The following is a 20,673-nucleotide window of genomic DNA, read 5'->3' as shown; positions in this document are numbered from 1 at the left end:
ATATCAAATAATTTTCTACAGGAACCTTAACTTCAAACCCACAGCTTGGAGCCAAAGAACTATAATTATTTTAAAGTCTAGTGACTTGCTGTACAGTATTACTTTTAGCTGTGTGAGTTCACTTTTAATAGAATCACAAAGAAGTTAATCCATTTCATGGTTTGCAAAAAGTTGCTGATGATGGATTTTTCTTATATGAGAGATCTTGCAGTACTACCTTACTGTCTCTATGCAAACACACCAATTGCAAAATACACATTAATCACCATCACAACATGAAAACACTCATTCCTAAGACAGTTTGGCAAAATGAAGTTAAACTGTAGCAATTAGTATAGTTTCATTAGTGATACTGACTATTTATGAATTATATAAAACAACCGATGATTCAACAATCTTTAACTTCTACCAAAATAAGAATAAAATTTTCTAATAGGTTTTTCTCAGTAAAGGTTATGCAAAGAAAGGGCTATTTCGGTCAACATCTGCACTTCCTGTTGGTGCCTCTTTTACTTATTACCTTGGAATAAAGCCAATTGTTTGAACTTTTGCCTTTTGATGGTTAAGAAGAACAGCACTTCCTCTCCTGCCTGCTGTCCTCTACAGCTCTGACTCATACTTTGAGCCTGTGCTGGATTGTAAGATAAAGGAAACAGCACCTAAGAGACTATGATGCACTGGAAGAACAACTCTGAGAAGGGAGTAACTACCACCTCTGGCAATAGTACGCTTTCTGTGATAAAGAAAACTCTCAGGGAACGCCCAGTTTGGTTTTGTTCTTATCTCAGGTAGTATATGAAGTCAAATCTCAACTTCAAATGATCAAAAGAAGATCAAAGAGCCACTTTTGGGCTAGTATTTTGAAAAACGTGAATGTGCCTAAGCCACATTAACTTTCAAAACCTACCTTCAAGCCTCTGTAAAAATTACAGCCTACAGGGTGTGCGTGAACACACTGTATACCTTAATGTATTTTCCCTATTTTTTAGTTAGTATGTGAGATACTTCTTTTGAAGCTGAGAACTTTGGGGCACTCACATATTAGCATAGAATAAATGAGAGGGAATCAAAGCAAAGACGACTAACAAAATGGAAAGAACAGTCAAAGAAATTCAGTTGCTCAGAATAAAAGAAGACAGGAAAGGGGAAAAAGTAGAATTCCTTTTTTTTTATTGCAGATGGATCTGGTAGTTTCTTTCCCATGCATCCTATGCATCTGGAAAAGCATGTAGAGGAGAGAAAAGATATGAGATAAGCTCTTATTTCACTAAATTTGTTGAGTACAGCAGATGATCTCTAGCAGATCTCTAAACCAAATGCTACCTTTCTTCTTTGCTTTATTGCATGGTCGTTTTGCTGTTGTAAATCATTCCTTAGCCACTAACTGCCTATTGTAATTCTCAAAATACTACTTCTTTAGTCTCAAATCCCAGTCAAGGAACAGGCAGGAAATCATCTCTCTTTTTCGCACCTGGTTGCCTTCAGTTGAGCTGAAGCTGAGCTCCAGGGTGCACTGTATGTGCAACTGCCAATTGCCTCTTCTACCTTGGTTGTTACTCAGCCATATCCCCACTATGCTAAATCAGCTCTCAAAGGAGCAATTACGGCTGCTGAGTGACTGACAGGAGCCAGTGCACGGAAAAGTGTCAATTTTGAATGGCAGAGAGCTAGGGCCTTATGAATAGTTGCAGTAAAAACATTACTAGAAGTTCAGTGACCTGAAAAAAATTGAAAATACAGCTTACATATTACAGCAGGCAAGCAAGGCAGCTGCAAAGGTGAACCTCAGGGAAGCTACCTGTGGGGAAGCAAGTGTGTACACACACACAACTCAGCCTTCTGCCTGTCTCCATCATAAAAAGGAAAATATCCAGACTATTCACGAAGATGCATGCCCAAGTCCAAGTCAGGCAGACACATGGATACATTTTCAGTTTCTGATATCACTAATGGTTTAAGCACAAACATGGTTAAAGAGTACATAGTTGTGAGGTACCATATTCATAAGGAATTTAAAAAAAAAACCAACAAAACCAAACCAAAACAAAAACCCACAAAAAAACTACCCTCATGGTATTTAAATGAGTAACAGATTTAACTTATCTCCAAAATTTTCAGTATTAAAAAGTTTGCTGGCATTTAATTCTGCATCTTCTTGCCACCAGTTTATTCTCATAAATTTGACAATCATATATGCATGCACTTAATGCAGCTTTCTCACTAGGTTCACATTTCGTAACCGAAGTTCTCAGGGAACCCCAGTAAAAGTCCACACACAGAATTTCAATGTTTTAGAATTTTTTAGAATTTAATAATATTTTGGATTGTACCGACTACTGGCTGCTGGGTACTGATCAGTTCATGGCTATTTCATAATATTTACATTTTAACAGGTACCACTACGATTGAAAAATACGACCTTAGGACTAATAGTTGGATACAAATTGGTACCATGAATGGCAGACGATTACAGTTCGGAGTTGCAGTAATTGACAACAAGCTCTATATTGTGGGAGGAAGAGATGGTCTGAAAACTTCTAACATTGTTGAATGTTTCAACCCTATCACCAAAGTTTGGACTATAATGCCTCCTATGTCAACACACAGACATGGCCTAGGTAAGAGGTGCTCTTTCTTTGTAAATACCTTGGATCATACACAAATGAATTTTGATTGACACAAACACTGTTGACATAACTTTTTAAAGCATTTAATAACACATGGCAATATTTGTCAAAGATATTTTTCAAAAACAGAGTTGCCTATTGCCATAATTTTATGACAGTGATATTTATTAGCATTCACCTAACTTGCACTGGTCTTCCAGAGTTAATTTTGGTTTTAGAAAATTCCAAAATATAAGCAACAGTGAAAATAATCATTTCTTCATCCAATTTAGTGGTCAAGAGATATGTTTGCAATATAACAACAGTGTGATTTTCATTTTTTTTTAAATTATGACTTAAGTTAAGCCCCTAGGTGCCAAACACCTCTGAAAATCAGATCAGACAGTTACTCACACTGAAGAAAACATTGCAGTAAGGAAGTAAGTACAACCTCACTGATTTTTATGTTGTAATTACAAGAAGTTTTACAGAGCTCTGCCATGGCTTAGTATCTATGGGTCTTTACTGCACAATAATCCTTAAAATTATTCACAGTGAATGAATAATGTGAATGTGAAATCTGAAATTTATTTCTGGAACTATCAAAAATAAGGATAAGTTTACAGTTGAGACTATAAGGGAGGGAATATGATGATTTCTGAATGATTTATCTAGCACAGTTCTTACAAAAAAGCTGGCTTCTCTTAAGTTTGCAGAAACAGGTATTGCTTGAAATCATTGGTAAGTCCAAATGACATAGAATATTTTTATTTTGACAAATAATAGAAAAAGAGTGATCAGAATTATTTGGTAAACCTTTGTGGCCTATAACACCTTCTCCACCACTTGGTGGAGAAAGTATAGTGTAGGGTTCTTACCAGCTAGTCTATAAAATTTGTAAAAGCAAATACTAATAGGTAGCAAAGGGAAAGAAGACAAAACAGATTAAATAATTCTCATTGAAGTCTTTATAATTACCAACTGCAGGGGCATATTTCTACCCAAGTAGGTCACAGTGGTAAATTTGAGTGCCCAAAGTTAGGCTTCCGTCTGTGCATCAGCCTGGTGTGCAAAGCTGTCTTACACTTACAGCTCCTATTAGCTTCAGTGTGATTTTGTGGAGAGTTAGCACTTTTGAAAAAATCAGGCCATGTATATTTAGGGCTGAAAAAGACAGATTTAGAAAACTTTTAAGCGGCCAGATTCAAATCTTTTGCCTTACCTAACAAAGAAGCAAACAGCAGCAGCAGCAGCACCTCCCTAAAGGGGAGGCACCAAAGCCCTTCTCTGTGGAGAAGGACAATGACACAGGGTATGTCCACACAGAGCTTTGCAGAGACGGCCAAGTGCACTCTCCTGTGCCTCAAGGACAACAGATACAAGCCAGCTCTTATCCAAAAGTGTGTTCCCCTTACAGGCATTAAAATGTTATGTACTTTAGCTAGTAAGGACAGCCAGCTACCCACCCGCTCAGGCTTCATGCTGGCAGGACTACAGAGCTTCAGCTGGCTCAGAATAAGGGCTAGTTGGTTGGTTTGGGCATATTTTTCATTGCCTGGCTCAATCTTTGCCTTTCTTTAAAAGAATAGCATTGTTTCTCATTTAGGAGCTCAAATTTGATTCAGAACAAGGTAAACAGAAGTGGAAGAGATAAAAGTCCAAGAGGAGAACATCAGAACTAAAGCAGCTTTCTTCCAATCTTTTGGCAAAAGATAATGCTTATTCAGAAAAACACTGTATATGAAGTATTTTGTTTATATTTGTTTATTCTGCCAAGTTATAAGGCAGCTTTTAGGTAGTTTAATATCTGCTGAAATTGCTTATCTGCATATAGGGAATTAAAGTATGAAGTTAATACACTATTGGTCACTGAATTTATTAGATACTGTAATTTGTCCCTAATTCTATTTTTTAAGGAGTAGCAATGCTTGAAGGACCAATGTATGCTGTTGGTGGCCATGATGGATGGAGTTACCTTAATACTGTAGAAAGATGGGACCCACAAGCACGGCAATGGAATTACGTTGCTAGCATGTCTACGCCTAGAAGCACTGTAGGAGTTGCAGCATTAAATAGCAAGTATGTCAACAGGAAAAACTCTCTTTGGTTTTTCATTTGCTTCCTTCCTTGGAAATACAGTTTCTTAAATTTTCTTTTCAATCTTATAGTGATTAATCACATCAAGAAAACAAAGAGAAAATGTAATGCGCAAAAATAAGAAAGAAAAGCTTTTCCTCTGTTGCGTGGTAAATTGTTTTCAAACTTGCAGTCATGTTTTAAACATATTTCAACCCTTTTAAGTTATATCAATTTGAAAATGTTATTACATACATATCAGAATTTTACCTAGAATATAACTTATGGGGATATAAGATCAGCTACTTTAAAAAAATATTCCAAGTTTATGTTTACATTTTAAAATCAATGTGTCTAAGGAGGCACCTTTTGGAAGAACTTGTCCAGAAACAAAGTCATTCCTCTCATTTTACACCTCATGCATGCATCTACAACATTAACATACAAGTTCACAGGCAAGAATAATTTTTAAACAGTTAAAGGTATATGGTGTGTTAAATGAAAGGAAGACAAGTTTAATAATTAGGTATGGAATAAACAGCCTTCTATAAACCTTATCCTACCCAGATTTATTCTGCCCTTCATCTATTTCTTAAATATACTGAGATCGTGCGTTCACTGCACATTGGTTTTCCCAACAAAATTTTCAAAACTTATTTAAAATCCCCCTAAGACACTAAAGACACTCAAGCATTTTTACATGGGAACAGACATGTGTATGAATCTAGTGTGTAACCTGTATTGAACAGTGTGTTACTGCTTGTTGTACGTTCCTGTTTGAAAGTAGTTGTATTTCAGCATGAGAAAGAACAATTCATAAATTAATGCCTAACAGAATTCTGTTTTCCTTCTTCAGCAACCTAGTCTGGTGCTGGAAATACAAAAGCCTTGTAAAAGGCCCCAGGTTATGTTGAAGAGCGTGGCTTGAGCCAACCTTCCTTCTTATTTAGAACAGAATAGAATATTTCAGTTGGAAGGGACCTACAACGATCATCTAGTCCAACTGCATGACCAATCCAGGGCTGACCAAGTTAAAGCATGTTATTAAGGGCATTGTCCAAATGCCTCTTAAACACTGACAGGCTTGGGGCATCGACCACCTCTCTAGAAAACCTGTTTAAATCTGTGAAAGCTCTTAGCAATGACAGTTTCTAGGGGCCGGGAATATTACAGTTGCAGGCAGACAACTGCAATTATTCTGAAACTTTTTCACTGGCTTCCCTGTTCACTTCTTAAATTCCAGAGAAAGAGAAAGATAAAGAGCAGAAACAAAGAAGTCGGCAAACGGATATATGCAAATGCAAAACTTCTTCACAAACAAGTCAGGGTTTTGCATTCAAACATGACATGATTTTAATCATTAACTCAAAAGTCCAAGAGAGGCAGAACTGCCTGTTTGAGTCCCTGTTGTATCTCAGAGGAAATGTTCTCAGCATAAACTTCACCAGAAACTCCTGTTGGTACCTTCCACAGCGACATGCAGGAAACCACTTTGTCAAAGAGGAAATCCAGCCTGATCCTGACTCTGTTCTCAATCACTCCAGATACAAGCTGTCTCCAGCCTGGCTTAAATCATGTCTGTTAGTCTAGTGATGTAATTTCTGGCATACCAGGGGAAGCTGAGATCAAATGTCCATCATTCAGTGCTACTGCTGTGGTCTAACCAAGCAGAATGCTTCTCCTTTTCCTGTTTCCCTAAGTCATGCCATATTTTTTTCTATTCAACCCCACCAGAAAAGACTTTAAGTTTCTGTGGAGCCACACTTTTTGACCAATAAATAGTCTATTGAAAACATCAGTCAATAATGGTGTATTTGTTCTTCTCCTTAGAGAATGGGAAACACTACCATGTTTCTAGGCACGTTAGGGAAAACAAAAAATCCCAACCAATCTGTTTGTATATACAGTGATTTCCTCTCTCTGTGAAAGCTGTGTAAACAAGTAGACTGTATCTAATGGCGTGATGTGAAAAGAAAACAAATCAAATCCTAAAGATTTTTATAGGTCAAGCAACAAACTGCACAGCAGAACTCAAGTCTGTCTTCCACTCACAAACATCAGAAGAGAGCTAGAAATTTTGTATTCTGCTAACAGTGGTCAAGAATTTTCTAGCTACATTATACATCAGAGCGGTCTACAAATTTTTCCAGTCACTGGAGAAAACCAGGTACTTCTCAAGCAAAATTCAACTGATCTGTTTTAGGTGACTTGCTCTGGACAAATCCACTTGTTCCCTAGGTCTCTAATTAGTTGCACTAAGTAAATTCAATTTCATGGCGGTAAGTAATAGCGAGGATTTGAAAGGGACCTGAACAATTGGCACACTCAACATCTAAACATGTCTGCTGTTACATCCACTATGCATACTATCATAGTGTAGCAGCATCCAAGTTAGCTTGAAATAGAAAAGAAATTCAGGCTTTGTAAAATTCATTGACAAAAAGCTACAAACCCCCCATGCTTCTTAATGTGGATTTCCACCATTTATTCTTACATGATGTCCTAACATCACCTGGTTTAAATCTCCAGTTGTTTGCTAAGTGCCTTTAGGCTGAACTGGCAAGATGACACACCTGTACGGTAACTTCTGTCCAGCAGATTTTCTTAAATACAAACATTGAGGAAAATATATTTAATATATTTTTGACATATATTTTTGATATATAATGATGTTATTAAAGTTCTTTTACATATTAACAGTATAGGAAAAATGCTTAATGTGATACTAAAATGTCAAATGCTCCATGGGCCTGTCACAGGGAATACTACCCATATGTTTCAAACATACGTAACATCTTTCAATTAAATTCCATCTATAGCTCACATTTAAAGAAACTGACATGCATTTTAAGCTTAATTTTCATATGTGACTGCTTGAAAATTTACACTGCAAATGAAGAATATAACTTCCTTCATATAGCATGCAAAACTCTTTGTGCAAAGAAAGTTCCAGAACATAGCTGTCAGATAGCAAATAATAGGCATAACGATAATTTTAAAGTGGTCTGAATGAAGTTAACCAAATAAAATTCCTATTAAAATGAGAGACTAAAGACTGAAATTGTTTGCCTTCTTGTGGGCAATTATCCCAGACTGTATGCTGTTGGTGGACGAGATGGGAGCTCCTGCTTAAAATCAATGGAATGTTTCGATCCACACACAAACAAGTGGAGTATATGTGCTTCGATGTCCAAGAGAAGAGGTGGTGTTGGTGTTGCAACATACAATGGGTTTTTATATGCTGTGGGAGGTCATGATGCACCTGCTTCCAACCACTGTTCTCGACTTTCTGACTGTGTAGAAAGGTAAGGAATTTTTTTTTTTTTTTTTAAATTCCAGGAAGGAAATACAAAATAATTTATAGCAGCAAGGGAAATCTCTTCACAATTGGAATGTTAAGTTTGTAAAATGTATTGTGCTTTTTAAAATAATATTTTGAGCTGAATAACTGATTTCCAATGCTCTTGTGGTAACAAAACAATTAACCCTCAGAAGCAAATTCCTCCCAGCTCCTCCTTCTATTCGAGCTGCCCAGGAGCCAGGTAAAGACAACTTAACAAGTAAGACAAATTCAGCATGTGACCTTTCTATTTCTCAAGTGCCAAAACCCAGGTTTGGGCTACTTGTGTCATATGTTGTAGGAACTAAACACTTTTCAATTTTCTCTTCCTCCAATAATTTAGCTGATATTGACCAAAAGGTTAAAAATATAATAAATAGCACATACTCAAACAGGCAATAGTCACTACACAGGTATTTTCTGATGGAGGAGACTGATCGAAAGAGCCTTGTTTCTGTAAGAAACTATGTTGCTATAGGAAATCAGGCTAAAACATATGGTAAGGGTCTGATTTAGCAAGCAAAAAAAAAAGTAAACATACACCAAAGCAAACTACTTTAGCTTGAATTCACACTTTAAAACCGAAGAGTGCATGAATACATTGGCCTAATGATTTTGGTAACACACAACAGCAAGTGGTGAAATCTTGGCTTTATATCCATTTCTCAAAGTAATTACTTTTCAAAATGAAAATACTGTTTATCTGTTCCTTATTTAATCCCATTTTTGTATTCTCCACTGATGAGCACAGTTCTTAAGAAAATACTGGACATTTCTTTTCAGAAACAGAAGTATTGTGTGTCAAATGTTGCTTTGCCACTGTGGTGGCATGTGGCACAATGTAGGAGGACAAGAGAACATTTGAGCCCTGGGTGAAAAGGGAACATAAAGAGTGGGGACAACTCCTCTGGCTGTTTAGTGGGCTGTGGGTATCCATTGACACTCTTGCGTCATTTGGGGACAAGAAAGGAAAACTGAGCAAGTATTCAGCTCCTTGTTGTGAATAACAACGGCTAAGTTTTGTTCTCAGTTAGATGGTGTAAAGTTGGAACTACTCTGGAATTCACTTGAATTTATATTGGAAATTAACTGAGTACATATCAGAAATAAAATCAACACTGATGTAAAATACTGCCATGTATTTTGTGTTACAAACTTTTATCAAAGAGATACTTACTTAACTTCTTTTACAGTGAAATATCTGAAAACATTAGTTCTAACAAGAAACAGAAAACAAAAATCTCTATGGAGAATTAAAAAAGAATATATTGAAATTAACTTTGCTGAGTCAACTGATGGCCATGTTATCATTCCCTCAGGCCTCATTTGTGTTCAAAATATATTGATTGTTTAATCTGATTGAAATGGAGAGACTGTAATCAAAAAGTAAAAATATGGGCATTTTTCATGTGCTTGAAGACCCCTCTAGTGGCTAAATTAAATATTTAATCATGTTACTCATAATTCTCTATACTAGTTTATGATGTAAGCTGAACTAAAATACAGGAGAAAAGAAGCAAATATTAGTAATTTAAATTTGAAATGCATTTCTACAATGTATTTTTCTAATTTTGATGATAAAACATCCTAGGTATGATCCTAAAACAGATGCTTGGACAACAGTTGCCCCCTTGAGCGTACCTCGGGATGCTGTTGGAATTTGTCCTCTGGGGGACAGATTATATGCTGTTGGGGGCTATGATGGCCATACGTACCTGGATACCGTGGAGTCCTACGATGCTCAAAATAATGAGTGGACAGAGGTAATAGGAAGAATTACCCAATAAATAATAGGAATTCCTCCTGCAGATAGGAAGAATTCTGTCCGAATAATGGGCAAAGCAAAAATTATTATCTTGCAAAATTATCACTGTTTTGTGAAAAATGATATATTAGGATGCAGTAATACTGTAGCTGGGCTTGCATAAAATATTGGTTGCTTCTCCTGTGAAATAACTGTATAAAATTTTTCAGACTAAAGGATGGAGGCAGTGCATGGGCAAGTGAACCAGGTTGCGCAAATCATTTTGTGCTTGAAGTGCTTAAATTTGCCGTTGTTAGCGCTGGCATGTGTTTGTCAGCAACGCCATCTACTGGAGGCACTTTCAAGTGTTCATATTTATGACCATCACCTTTGAGACCAAAAGGAAATATTTAAAATTGTCAAGATCCTTTTGTAGCTACACAGGCCATGTTTTTGGAACATAGGGTATGAAGGTCTTTTACAAAATTTAAGAGCAACAGCACCAGCCTACACTCCTGTAACTCTCGGCAGCTGCTAAAGCCTTTTCCCAAAAAAACAAAACGGTTTTCAGAGCCCTAGTTAAAGATGATTTTTTTAGCAGTACATTAGTTTGAACAAACAAATTGCTTTCCTTTTAATCTGCAAGTAATTTCTTCTAGTCCTATCACAGGAGTCTACTAAAAATGTTTCCTCCTTTTTCTTTTCTTTTTTTTTTTTTTTTTTTTTCCTTTTTTAGGAAGTTCCTGTCAATATTGGAAGGGCTGGCGCATGTGTTGTTGTTGTGAAGTTGCCCTGATGACTATAAATATTGTGAAACTAAACTTTGAGTGGAGTTTCATGAAGATAAGAAACATTTCCAGAAAGCAGTACAGACTATACACATCTTAACAGCCCCCCGTTATAAAGAATACTTGTCTCTGAGCCATTATGCTATTAGAGCACAAAAGTGTCTTCCTGCATTACAAAAATCAGAGAATTTTACATAAGTGAATTATTTTATTATGCGTAATACATAAAAATTCAATAATATCTTTAAATGGTTCAGGTTTTTTACGAAAGTGTATCTGTTATTTGTAAAATGCAGTAGTAAAGTGATAAAGTGTATAAGATTTCATAATCGATCATCGATGGGCCAAGGCCAACTGTATGAGGCTCAACAAGGCCAAGTGCTGGGTCCTGCACTTGGGTCACAACAACCCCGTGCAACGTTACAGGCTTGGGGAAGAGTGGCTGGAAAGCTGCTGGGGGGGAAAGGACCTGGGGGTGTTGGTTGACAGCCGGCTGAACATGAGCCGGCAGTGTGCCCAGGTGGCCAAGAAGGCCAACGGCATCCTGGCCTGCATAAGAACTCGAGTGGACAGCAGGAGTAGGAAGGGGATCGTTCCCCTGTACTCGGCCCTGGTGAGGCCGCACCTCGAATCCTGTGTTCAGTTTTGGGCCCCTCACTACAAGAAGGACACTGAGGTGCTGGAGTGTGTCCAGAGAAGGGCAATGAAGCTGGTGAAGGGTCTGGAGAACAAGACATATGAAGAGCGGCTGAGGGAACAGGTTGTTTAATCTTGAGAAAAGGAGGCTGAGGGGAAACCTCATCGTGCTCTACAGCTACCTGAAAGGTGGTTGTAGTGAGGTGGGGGTTGGTCTCTTCTCTCAAGTAACAAGTGATAGGACGAGAGGAAATGGCCTCAGGTTGCTCCAGGGGAGGTTTAAGTTGGATATTAGGAAAAATTTCTTCACAAAAGTGTTGTCAAGCCTTGGAACAGGCTGCCCAGGGAAGTGGTTGGGTCACCATGCCTGGAGGTGACGTGTAGATGTGGTGCTTCGGGACATGGTTTAGTGGTGGACTTGGCAGCGCTAGATTAACGGTTGGACTCGATGATCTTAAAGGTCTTTTCCAACCTAAATAATTCTATGATTCTATAAACTTTTTTCTTTTCTATGTTGGCAGTAATGCTAATGTTTATAAAAAAAGCTTTTATATTTTAAGGAAATGAAAATGTATAAAAGAGAAACACCTTCAACAGAGAACTGCACAGAAGGAAACATTTGCCCATAAATATCACTGGCAACAGAATATTCTCTGCAGAAGTAACTTCATTTCTATATTCAGAAATTAAATTACTAATTTAACTTTAAAATCAAATCAGAGAAGCATAGAATTTGTTTGCTATTCAACCTCCGGCATTGCTAGTACTGTGACAGAATACCCATTTTTAGCAGTATATTAAATTGAATAGTGCAAGTTAAGAAATAGTAGGCCTAAGGTATCTTCATGTTATTAAGTATGTGCCAACAGAAAAAAATCTCTTTTGTCAAAACACAATGCTAACATAATTTGCAATAATTTTCACAGTGCATAGATATGTGATATTCTAATGCTGATCAGTGTTATTAATGGATTTGTCTTTGCCCACTAACCATCTGTCAGTATTCGTTAAACTAATTTGACTATTCTTGGGATAATCACCACGCATTAAATTTTAAAACAATCATATAATTACATTCCTTGAATATAACTTACAAAATGAAATTTTTATATCATATTGATATGACAATCTTTGACCTCAGCTGAAGATTACCAGCTTTCTCTCATGTACAGTAGAAATATGGTAAGAAAAAAGCCTCATCCACTGTGTAACATTATATACCATTTATATAAGCATGTTTATGTTTTATTTGAAATTAAAGGAATGCTAAAAATCAAGAATAAACGGGAAAAGAATCACCTGAAAACAGCACATAATTTCCCACATGCATGATATTTTCTTTTTGTGTGCCAATTTCTAATGAAGGTTTTGATTTGTTTCGCATTAATTTCTTTTTTTTATAATTTCAAATGCTGAAAGTGTATTTTAGAAAAAGAATGTAAGTAAGATATTCTCTGCTATAAAGCACAATAGTTGGACAGTATCTACTTTAGTGTTTGTTATGTTGTTGTTTTGTCAGTATCAGAAAATTCAGGACAGAGATGAAAATTCTCTGAACGTGTAGACTAACTTTCCTGATAGAATACTATGTTTTCAGAATTCAGCAATATGCTATTTTAAAAAAAATATAGTATTAATCCTATTGAATGCTTCTAAAGATGAAATCTCATAAGCATATTTATAAAAGGAAAAACATTTTTAACTTTAAAAATCAATTATGTTTATATATAGCATGCTACCTTCAAATAAACCTTACTTTCTCTGCTAAGAAAATTTAGACTATATTTTAACAACTTTGTGGTTTTTATTTTACATCTTTTCAAGGATAGAAATCACAGAAGTATCAATCGCATTTTTGTACTCTAAAAGGACAAAAGATCCTGTCTTAGTGTCCTCACTGCATCTGGTCCACATAAACTAAAATTTACCTTCCTTCTAGCACTTCGTTTTAGATAAGGTTCATCTTTTTTCTTTCTTTGAGTCAAAAATAGTTACCAATACTGTCATGCCAGTATGCCCTTTCTATGAAAGGGGCTCACACACCCCAGCCCTTGGAAACCTGCATTGATTGCCTACAGAGGGCTGAAAATACAGTACGTTTTAAGATGATTTCTTTTGGGTCCATTACATGAGGCTGCCCTGCAATAGAAACTTATCAGTGTATTAGCTTAGAACTACCTTCATTTGGTTGTGAATTTCTAGATCAACGCACAAATCTCTTGCTAGCTTGGTGAGCCAGGAAACAAACTTTATTTCATGACTATTTTCATTGTGTATCTATTTTTGTGGAGGGAAAAAAAAAAACACCACAAAAACCCCCTACCAATCCAAAACAACATGAAAAGCTGAGCAAATGGGGAACAAACCCTAAGCCAGCTAGTGGGTCATGGGTTAGAGAATTCACATCAGAGGAGGAAGGTATTTTTATTTCCCACCCAATCAATAATCTGACGCAAATGCAAGGGGGCTAACCACCAAGCTTGACAGAGAATCTGCATAGTAAAACATTTGTAAATGTGAGGTAGGTGTTAATTTTCTCTCTTTCTCTCTTCCCTGTCCTATAGGGAACCTGTCTGACCGCCTATCTAGAACATATTTTTGCAGCAAATGTTAACTTTAAAACATTAATAATAAAAATACTAACAATTTTGCCCTATTCATTGCCATCCCTGCTTTGGTCATGCAACAGCCATGTGCACTCTTTTATATAAATAAAGACTTGTGTGGATCAGAGGGAGAGGGTCATTATTGTTTATCATTCAGGCTCTAAACCATGCTTTTCTCATGTTCTCCTATAACTCCTATATAACCAGTATACCTCACTTATTCTGCTCTTGTTTGGAAAGCACTGATATTGAATGCCCATTTTCAAAACTTTAAAATACAAATTATACAAACAATGTGCAGCTAATGTCAAGATATGTGCAAGAGGCACATCAGAATAGACACTGATAAACTGGCAATACTAATGGGTCTTTCTCATAAAGCCTTTGCATGGAATTTGAAGTTTGCTTGCGGTAAAAGAAGGTGCACAGCCTCAAGTGAGAGAAAGCAGGCATGGGTCCTTAGCTAGTAGAGTGGTTTGCAAAATATAAAGCCGTATCTAAAAACTTAACCAAGTCTACCGTAAGGAATGAAAATGAAGACTTGAGCATAGAAGAGGTCAGGTTTGAAGAACAGAAACTGTGGGTGAGTACCTTAACGCAAACACACAGGACCAGCCCTTGAGAGCCGCATGGCTTGCAAATGTTATGACTGCAGAAATGACAAAGAATTCCCCTGCCTTTGTCCCCTCCTTCAGCTTCCAAATTTTATTAAATGCTTTATCAGTAAATAAGGCATGAGACACTTAGGAAAAACACGTAGATATAAACAATCCCCTTAAACATATCTTTAAATGTACTACCATTTCCATAGTTTAATAAGGTCTCAAAAAGAGTATTGGAAGAAAATTACACTTTCTGTATTTTACTGTTCTCTAAAGAAATTGAGTCATGAGGTTTGCTTATTTAAAAAATAGCATAAGAAAGAAAAATTGTAGCATTCTTTTAGCTTGCAGCATGCAGCTACATTTATCAGTTTGATAAATTCAGTAGCTCTTCCTACCATGAACCACAACCACTGAGACAGAGTATGTGAATATTTGCATGTGTGTGTTATGTCATGAGATGGTCTACTAATTTCTATGGCAAAGCTGTGTAACTAGTACACTTTCTAAATTTTAAGTTTAAGACTGTATTTTATTATAGAAACAACACAAAGATAAATATGAGTTAAGGGGAAATAGGAAAAGATGGGAAGGGTATGAAGCAGAGAAAAGTCAGAGAGCAATCTGAATGCGGCCTTATAAATTAAAACAGTCATCTTGGGGAAGAATGGATTTAAAAACCACATGTGGAAAACTAATTCTGCATCTCCCTCTCCTTGAGTGAAAACTTGAACTTCAACCTCTGTCTGAAGAGGAGGTATTGAGAGGTCTGCTATTAAGGTGCCATGGAAAGCAGAAGTGTTGAAATATCTGTTTCTTTACACCGAGTACTTTTATGTGCAACTGCACAGCTGGGAATTGGGTTGTGCACAGGCTGGTGACCCTGTTTGGAGCTGTTGATATGAAAGTTCATTTCAACTTGTAAAGAGTAAGAGCAATATTATACACTCACATCTTGAATTAATTTCAAAATAATCTATTTTAGGATTAAATGATGACAAGAATTATCATGAGATTAAAATCTTAAGTGCTAGAAAACATCAAAATAAAATTTGAGCAGATACTTGAATTTAAGCAATAAAATGGCACAACTGAATTTTCTAGAGAAAGCAGTTCCTCAGTGTTTTTAGTACTAAAGTTTGTTTTAGTTTTTTTTTTTAATTTTTTAAAGTTTTTTTTCTTCCGTATTATTTGTACAGCAGTGAAAAATCATGTGAAAGGAAACTAGCAATTCGCAAAAGGAAATTGGACACCTAACAGGAAGATAGAAGAAAAGCAAACTGGAGAGAATTTGGAGATGTTTAGACATTATTAGGTGAGAGGAAATGCTAGAGATATTCTCTGATGAGCTGTCACCCTTTCACATTTCCTCTGTTTCTCCAAACATGAGTAGGTGTAATAGTTATGTGGCATCTTGGCTTATGAGGTACCCTGGCAGCTGCATGCACAGCTGGCTCTCCTGCAAAGTGCGGGAGGGAGCCACCCTCTCTTATCTCTGACCTTGTACTGCTCTGTGCTTTTTATCACGGCTCTCGCTGGCAGAATGATTATGCTGTTTCTTTTTTGCCCAAATCATTGTGTTTTCTTCCTTTTTAAGCCCTTGGCCCTTAAATCACCTTTTTCCTCTTTGGACTGGGTGATAATCTCTACATGAACTGGACCAGCAACGATATTTTATGTAATGGATGGGAAGCAGGGACACCACTTACCCCATGAAATCAATCCTGGGAAAGACTGAAGGTTCAGCTCAACCACTATCATGTCTCTATCCACCAGTAGGAGTTATTTAGGCAAAGAGCATAAGAAACAACTAGCCCAGAAAAATCCCCTCCATTAATTTAGCAATGTTACTTTCAGGAATGTAACTGCGGTACTGGAGCGTTCATCCTCATAACGTTCATCTACAAGGTAGGAAAGCGGTTCTATAGCTATTTACAGCTGTCACAGCTGAAAAAATAAATTATTTCCCTGATGCCATAGTAGAAAAAATACATTAAGGGGACGACTTAGGCCCAATTATTTCAACACCCAGATTAGTTAATAGGCTAGCCTGTTTCAGACAGTATCTCCACTAAGCCAACAAGAGTCATAGAAATTCAAAGCTTATTTGAGCTACCTAGTCAACTGGCTCATGCTACCCCTTCTCTTTTTTCTGCCTTCTTGGTTGAGGAACTTACAAAAACAACTTTTCTACAGTACATGCTGACTCGGTTAAAGAGTGAAAATAAATCTATTAACATGAAAGGAGACAATTGGTTGCGCATGCCTGGAAGGAACGGGCAGGTTAATTTCCTCAAAGGGAATCAATGAAATGTCATGTGAAGCTAATCCTATCTCTTTTTAAATGTATATTTCTGTACATGGTTATTACATGATGTAATTTTTTTGCTTTCCACCTGACCCTAGACTCATTCAGAGATGGGGTACATGATGCTAAATACATGCTAGATACCTGGACTTCAGTATCTGACTCCTCAAAACCAAAATCCTGCACTGAAATTAGCTTATTTTCTCTGCCGCTGGACATCATAAAAATTGCATGCTGAATAAACTGCAATGAATTTATTTGTACATTTCAGCATGGGTCCTTTCCATGGGGAAATTTCATTTTATTGATTAGAATTAATTCCTGGAGAGATTAAACTGAACTTCTGTAACACTGACACAGTATTTCTAAGAGGTTGTACGCTAAGAGTACCTACAGTTGATATTCGAGCCTCACCTATTATTCCCAATCTCCTTACAAGGAAAGGGGGGAGTTTTATCACAACAGAAATTCTTTCACTGCCACTTCCCCTCAGAAAGATGAAGGTCTGCTTTTTTCACAGTAAAACTACATTGTTTTTATCTTTAAGATCTCTGCTGACCTCATCTCTTGCCAAAGGAACCTGACAACATGTTTCATAAAATGTTTCATTCCCACTTTTCAATAAAGCTCCGCTACATCATTCACATATAGAGTCATTAAAGGTTACACACTTCCCTTCCTTATGCCACATCCCTGAGGACTTTTTTCGTCCATTGCAATTTATATACGCAAAAAGAATTAAAACATCTGTTCTCTCGCACATGAATAATCATGTTTATGGAGCATACGGAAGAGGAAGGCACTAACTTCACATTATCAAGATTTTCATAAGCCATGACTAAGAAGAAAATATATCCACCACTTACTGCTTGGACAACTTATTTGGGAAAGACTGTCCAGGAATGATCTTTTAAATATGGTATTTTAGGTATAGATTAATATTTTATACTTAATAATAGAAAAGCTATATGTGAAAGTGTGTTTGCATGTTACTCCGGTAGGAAGTTTAACACAAGACACTTTCAGTTCCCTTTGTCATTTTTGGTGAGAGAATGAATCTGTTTTAATCAAACTCAATGTCCAAAAAAGTCTCAATTTAGAGGAATTGTTAAGAAAACACTCTAAGGTTAGCCCAACTTATTTCTGCATTTTGAAAGTTACAAAAAGTGTTGAGGAATGGGGAGTGGATATGAAGACCAGAATAGTTTTGGCCAAGACTGTTTGAGATTGGATTCAAAACCAAAATATCATCTAGGTGACTGTAAGAATTTTGGCTTTTCAAGGCAGAATTTCTCCATCTTATATTTACTCTTTGTTATCCCTTCTGTTGTCTGTAATTTAGGTGGCATTCCCTGATCCATTGGAGAGGCAGCCTCTCACATTCTCTTCTTCCTTAGATGTAGGCAGAAAAATATATAGAAAAGAAAAAAAAAAAACAAAACCCAGCCTTGGTACATAGATGAAATAATAAATCAGAGTGCCTTTGAATTGTCAGATGACACATTGAGATCTGTTACCAGATTATTGCTTTATCTTCTGTTCCATAGATAAACTTGGGAAAAGGAGACTGTCCCTTTCCCCGATTAAATTTCACAACAGAAGCTGAGTAAATTCTAGTAAATTACAACAACTAGTAAAAGTCACAACAACCAACAGAATGTCATCTAACTTTAACTGCAGTCATCTGAAACTGAAATGTCCTCTGTTCTCCTTCCTTTGAGAGTGAAGCATCCTTCAGAACAATTATATGGCTGATATATACACATATTGTCAAAATAACACACTTGTAAGCCTTTTGTCTCTAACCAGGTTTTCTTTTCTGGAAATATACCTTTCTTCTGAACTCTACAATTTCGTATGCATATTGTTTTCAGTATTTATGTATATGAGGCCACCTGAGGTCATTTCCTTGTACGAGTTTTCTGGTTTTTTTTTGGGTTTTTTTGTTTTTTTTTTTTTTTTTCTTTTCCTTTTGGTTTTCTATAACCCCTTCAATTTGTGTGCACTTAAAAAACTGCTACCCTTTGACCACGTCATTTTCAACCTTTAAAGCATCATAAGCATCTCTCTATTCTGTTGCAAAATAGATTATTTCAAAAATCTTGCAACATCCCTGCAATGTATTGCCAAATATATAGCCCAGAAAACACTTTGTGATATTAAGGGCAATGCAGAAAATATGAAGAAAAATAACATAGGAAAAAATAGAGTATAATGTTTCATTTCTTGAATAAAACAATTTTTCTAAACCACAATCTCAACTAATCAGTGCCAGATGTCTTAGAATTGCAGAAACCAAGGATTGATTGAATAGCCCACATTCAGAGCTTATAGGAACTTTGTCAGCGTCCCTTCAATCTGTGCAGGAACATGAGATCTTTTTATCAACAGGGTCACACAGACTTCATTTTCTACATAAGGTTTTCTCATTGTGCATTTCCTTAGAGTTACTTGATGTTTGTCAGTGAATTTTTCAGTCAGGGAAGACATGAACCTGTTAAACACAGACCCACTTCTTAATAATCCGAATTGGATTGGATACAAGCAAATTGGATACAAGTTTGTTCATAATCTTGAAAAGTGCTTGAAAAAATCAGGTATTGAATACTGAGGTTTTCTCATATTGCTTGTGTGTACAGTGAGACCACAGCAGCTCATGAACTCAGTTTAGGCTTAACAGTTTGCAATACAGGGTTTTCTCAGAAGATGGTGCTATGTGACAATTTTTAGAGAATCCTGGCTCTTACTAAGATAATATGAAACTACCTTGTAGTAATATTTATCCTTTAAACATAAATAAACTCTTCCCTATTTCATAATCTCAAGAGCCTACTACATTTTTTACTAAAACCGTCTTTCATTCCTACACTTTCACCATGTACACAAACACACAGGCTGCTGACCTCTTAAGAGCAATTTTGGAATCAAAGTTAAAAAGTTACAACAAAGCACCTTTAGCAAATATTTCCAATGCAACAGTTGGTATCGCTGGCCCTGTGCCTGTCCTGTGGTTTTGGCACACTGAAAAAGTTGCTTGTTTTTTTTTTTTTGCTGAGCACAAATCATGAAAACCATTTCTGTGGTTGCAAAGGCTCAACATGAAAAGCCGATGACATATGGACAGGCTGACAAAGAGAAGCCAGTATTCTCCAGTTGGCCCATTAGCCCACATCAACTAGGCAGCTACCCACATCACCTTTCCCTGACTTAACCCAGACACATTTAAGATGCAGTCCCTGAGATGGGCTATAATCGGTACACCTCTGCATTTTCTAAAAGGGATATGTTTTCTAAGCAAGACAAGTCCATAGATGTTAAGACCATAAATATAATACAAAATGTTTTTACTTCTGTTTCTCCTTTTTCCATATTAGAAGAGTCATGAAAAGGGGACAGAGGTGAATACAATGTGCTTTATGTGAAAGATAAGGAAACTTCACATAATCCTAACATTTCTTTGTATAGGGTATAACAGGGCATCATCCCTCCTCTGTAGCAGTGAGCAGAGAGAACTGCTCCCAGATCTTTGATGCAACTTTTCTGGGATTCTCCAACAGTCTTGTCTCATCTAACCTCTCTGTAAAACTACTGAGCTGCAACTGGTTTTTATATATACAAATTATTTCTCCCTACCACCTAGAATTAATATACAATTCAAAGATATTACTTCTGGAATTCAGAAAGAGGTTCTGAAGTACAACAAAAAAATACATCTTATGAATTATTTCTTTCAGAAAATAGAGACCAGTTTACAATCAGATTTATACAGTTTATAAGACAGCTCTAAATAAAAATTTAAAAAAAAAATGTTGGGGAAAGTGAAGTATAATACCATTTGAAAACTACCCTTTACTCTGACATACTTTAATCAAAGGGATAACTATTCATTACTGACTGACTTGCCCTATCAACTCAAGATAAGTCCGAGCTCAGAGATTTTTGACTATGCTCTATCTAGGCAAGTATT

At 36.5% G+C, this 20,673-nt stretch overlaps 1 protein-coding gene across 1 annotated transcript in view; it reads left to right on the top strand.

Moving 5' to 3' along the window:
- The window catches only part of KLHL4 (kelch-like family member 4), a 44,681-nt gene extending 34,047 nt beyond the window's left edge, over positions 1-10,634 (top strand). The window contains exons 7-11 of the mRNA XM_009587039.1: positions 2,394-2,618; positions 4,523-4,685; positions 7,775-7,987; positions 9,614-9,785; positions 10,503-10,634. Of these exons, the coding sequence (XP_009585334.1) occupies positions 2,394-2,618; positions 4,523-4,685; positions 7,775-7,987; positions 9,614-9,785; positions 10,503-10,562 (833 nt within the window). The 3' untranslated portion in view covers positions 10,563-10,634. The remainder of the gene's footprint in view (positions 1-2,393; positions 2,619-4,522; positions 4,686-7,774; positions 7,988-9,613; positions 9,786-10,502) is intronic.
- The last annotated feature ends 10,039 nt before the right edge of the window (positions 10,635-20,673 follow it).

This window comes from Fulmarus glacialis, unplaced genomic scaffold (genome assembly GCF_000690835.1).
Source record: "Fulmarus glacialis isolate BGI_N327 unplaced genomic scaffold, ASM69083v1 scaffold17931, whole genome shotgun sequence".
Lineage (NCBI taxonomy): Eukaryota > Metazoa > Chordata > Aves > Procellariiformes > Procellariidae > Fulmarus > Fulmarus glacialis.
The sequence above is the reverse complement of the archived record's forward strand: the minus strand, read 5'-3'. Positions and strand labels throughout refer to the sequence as shown.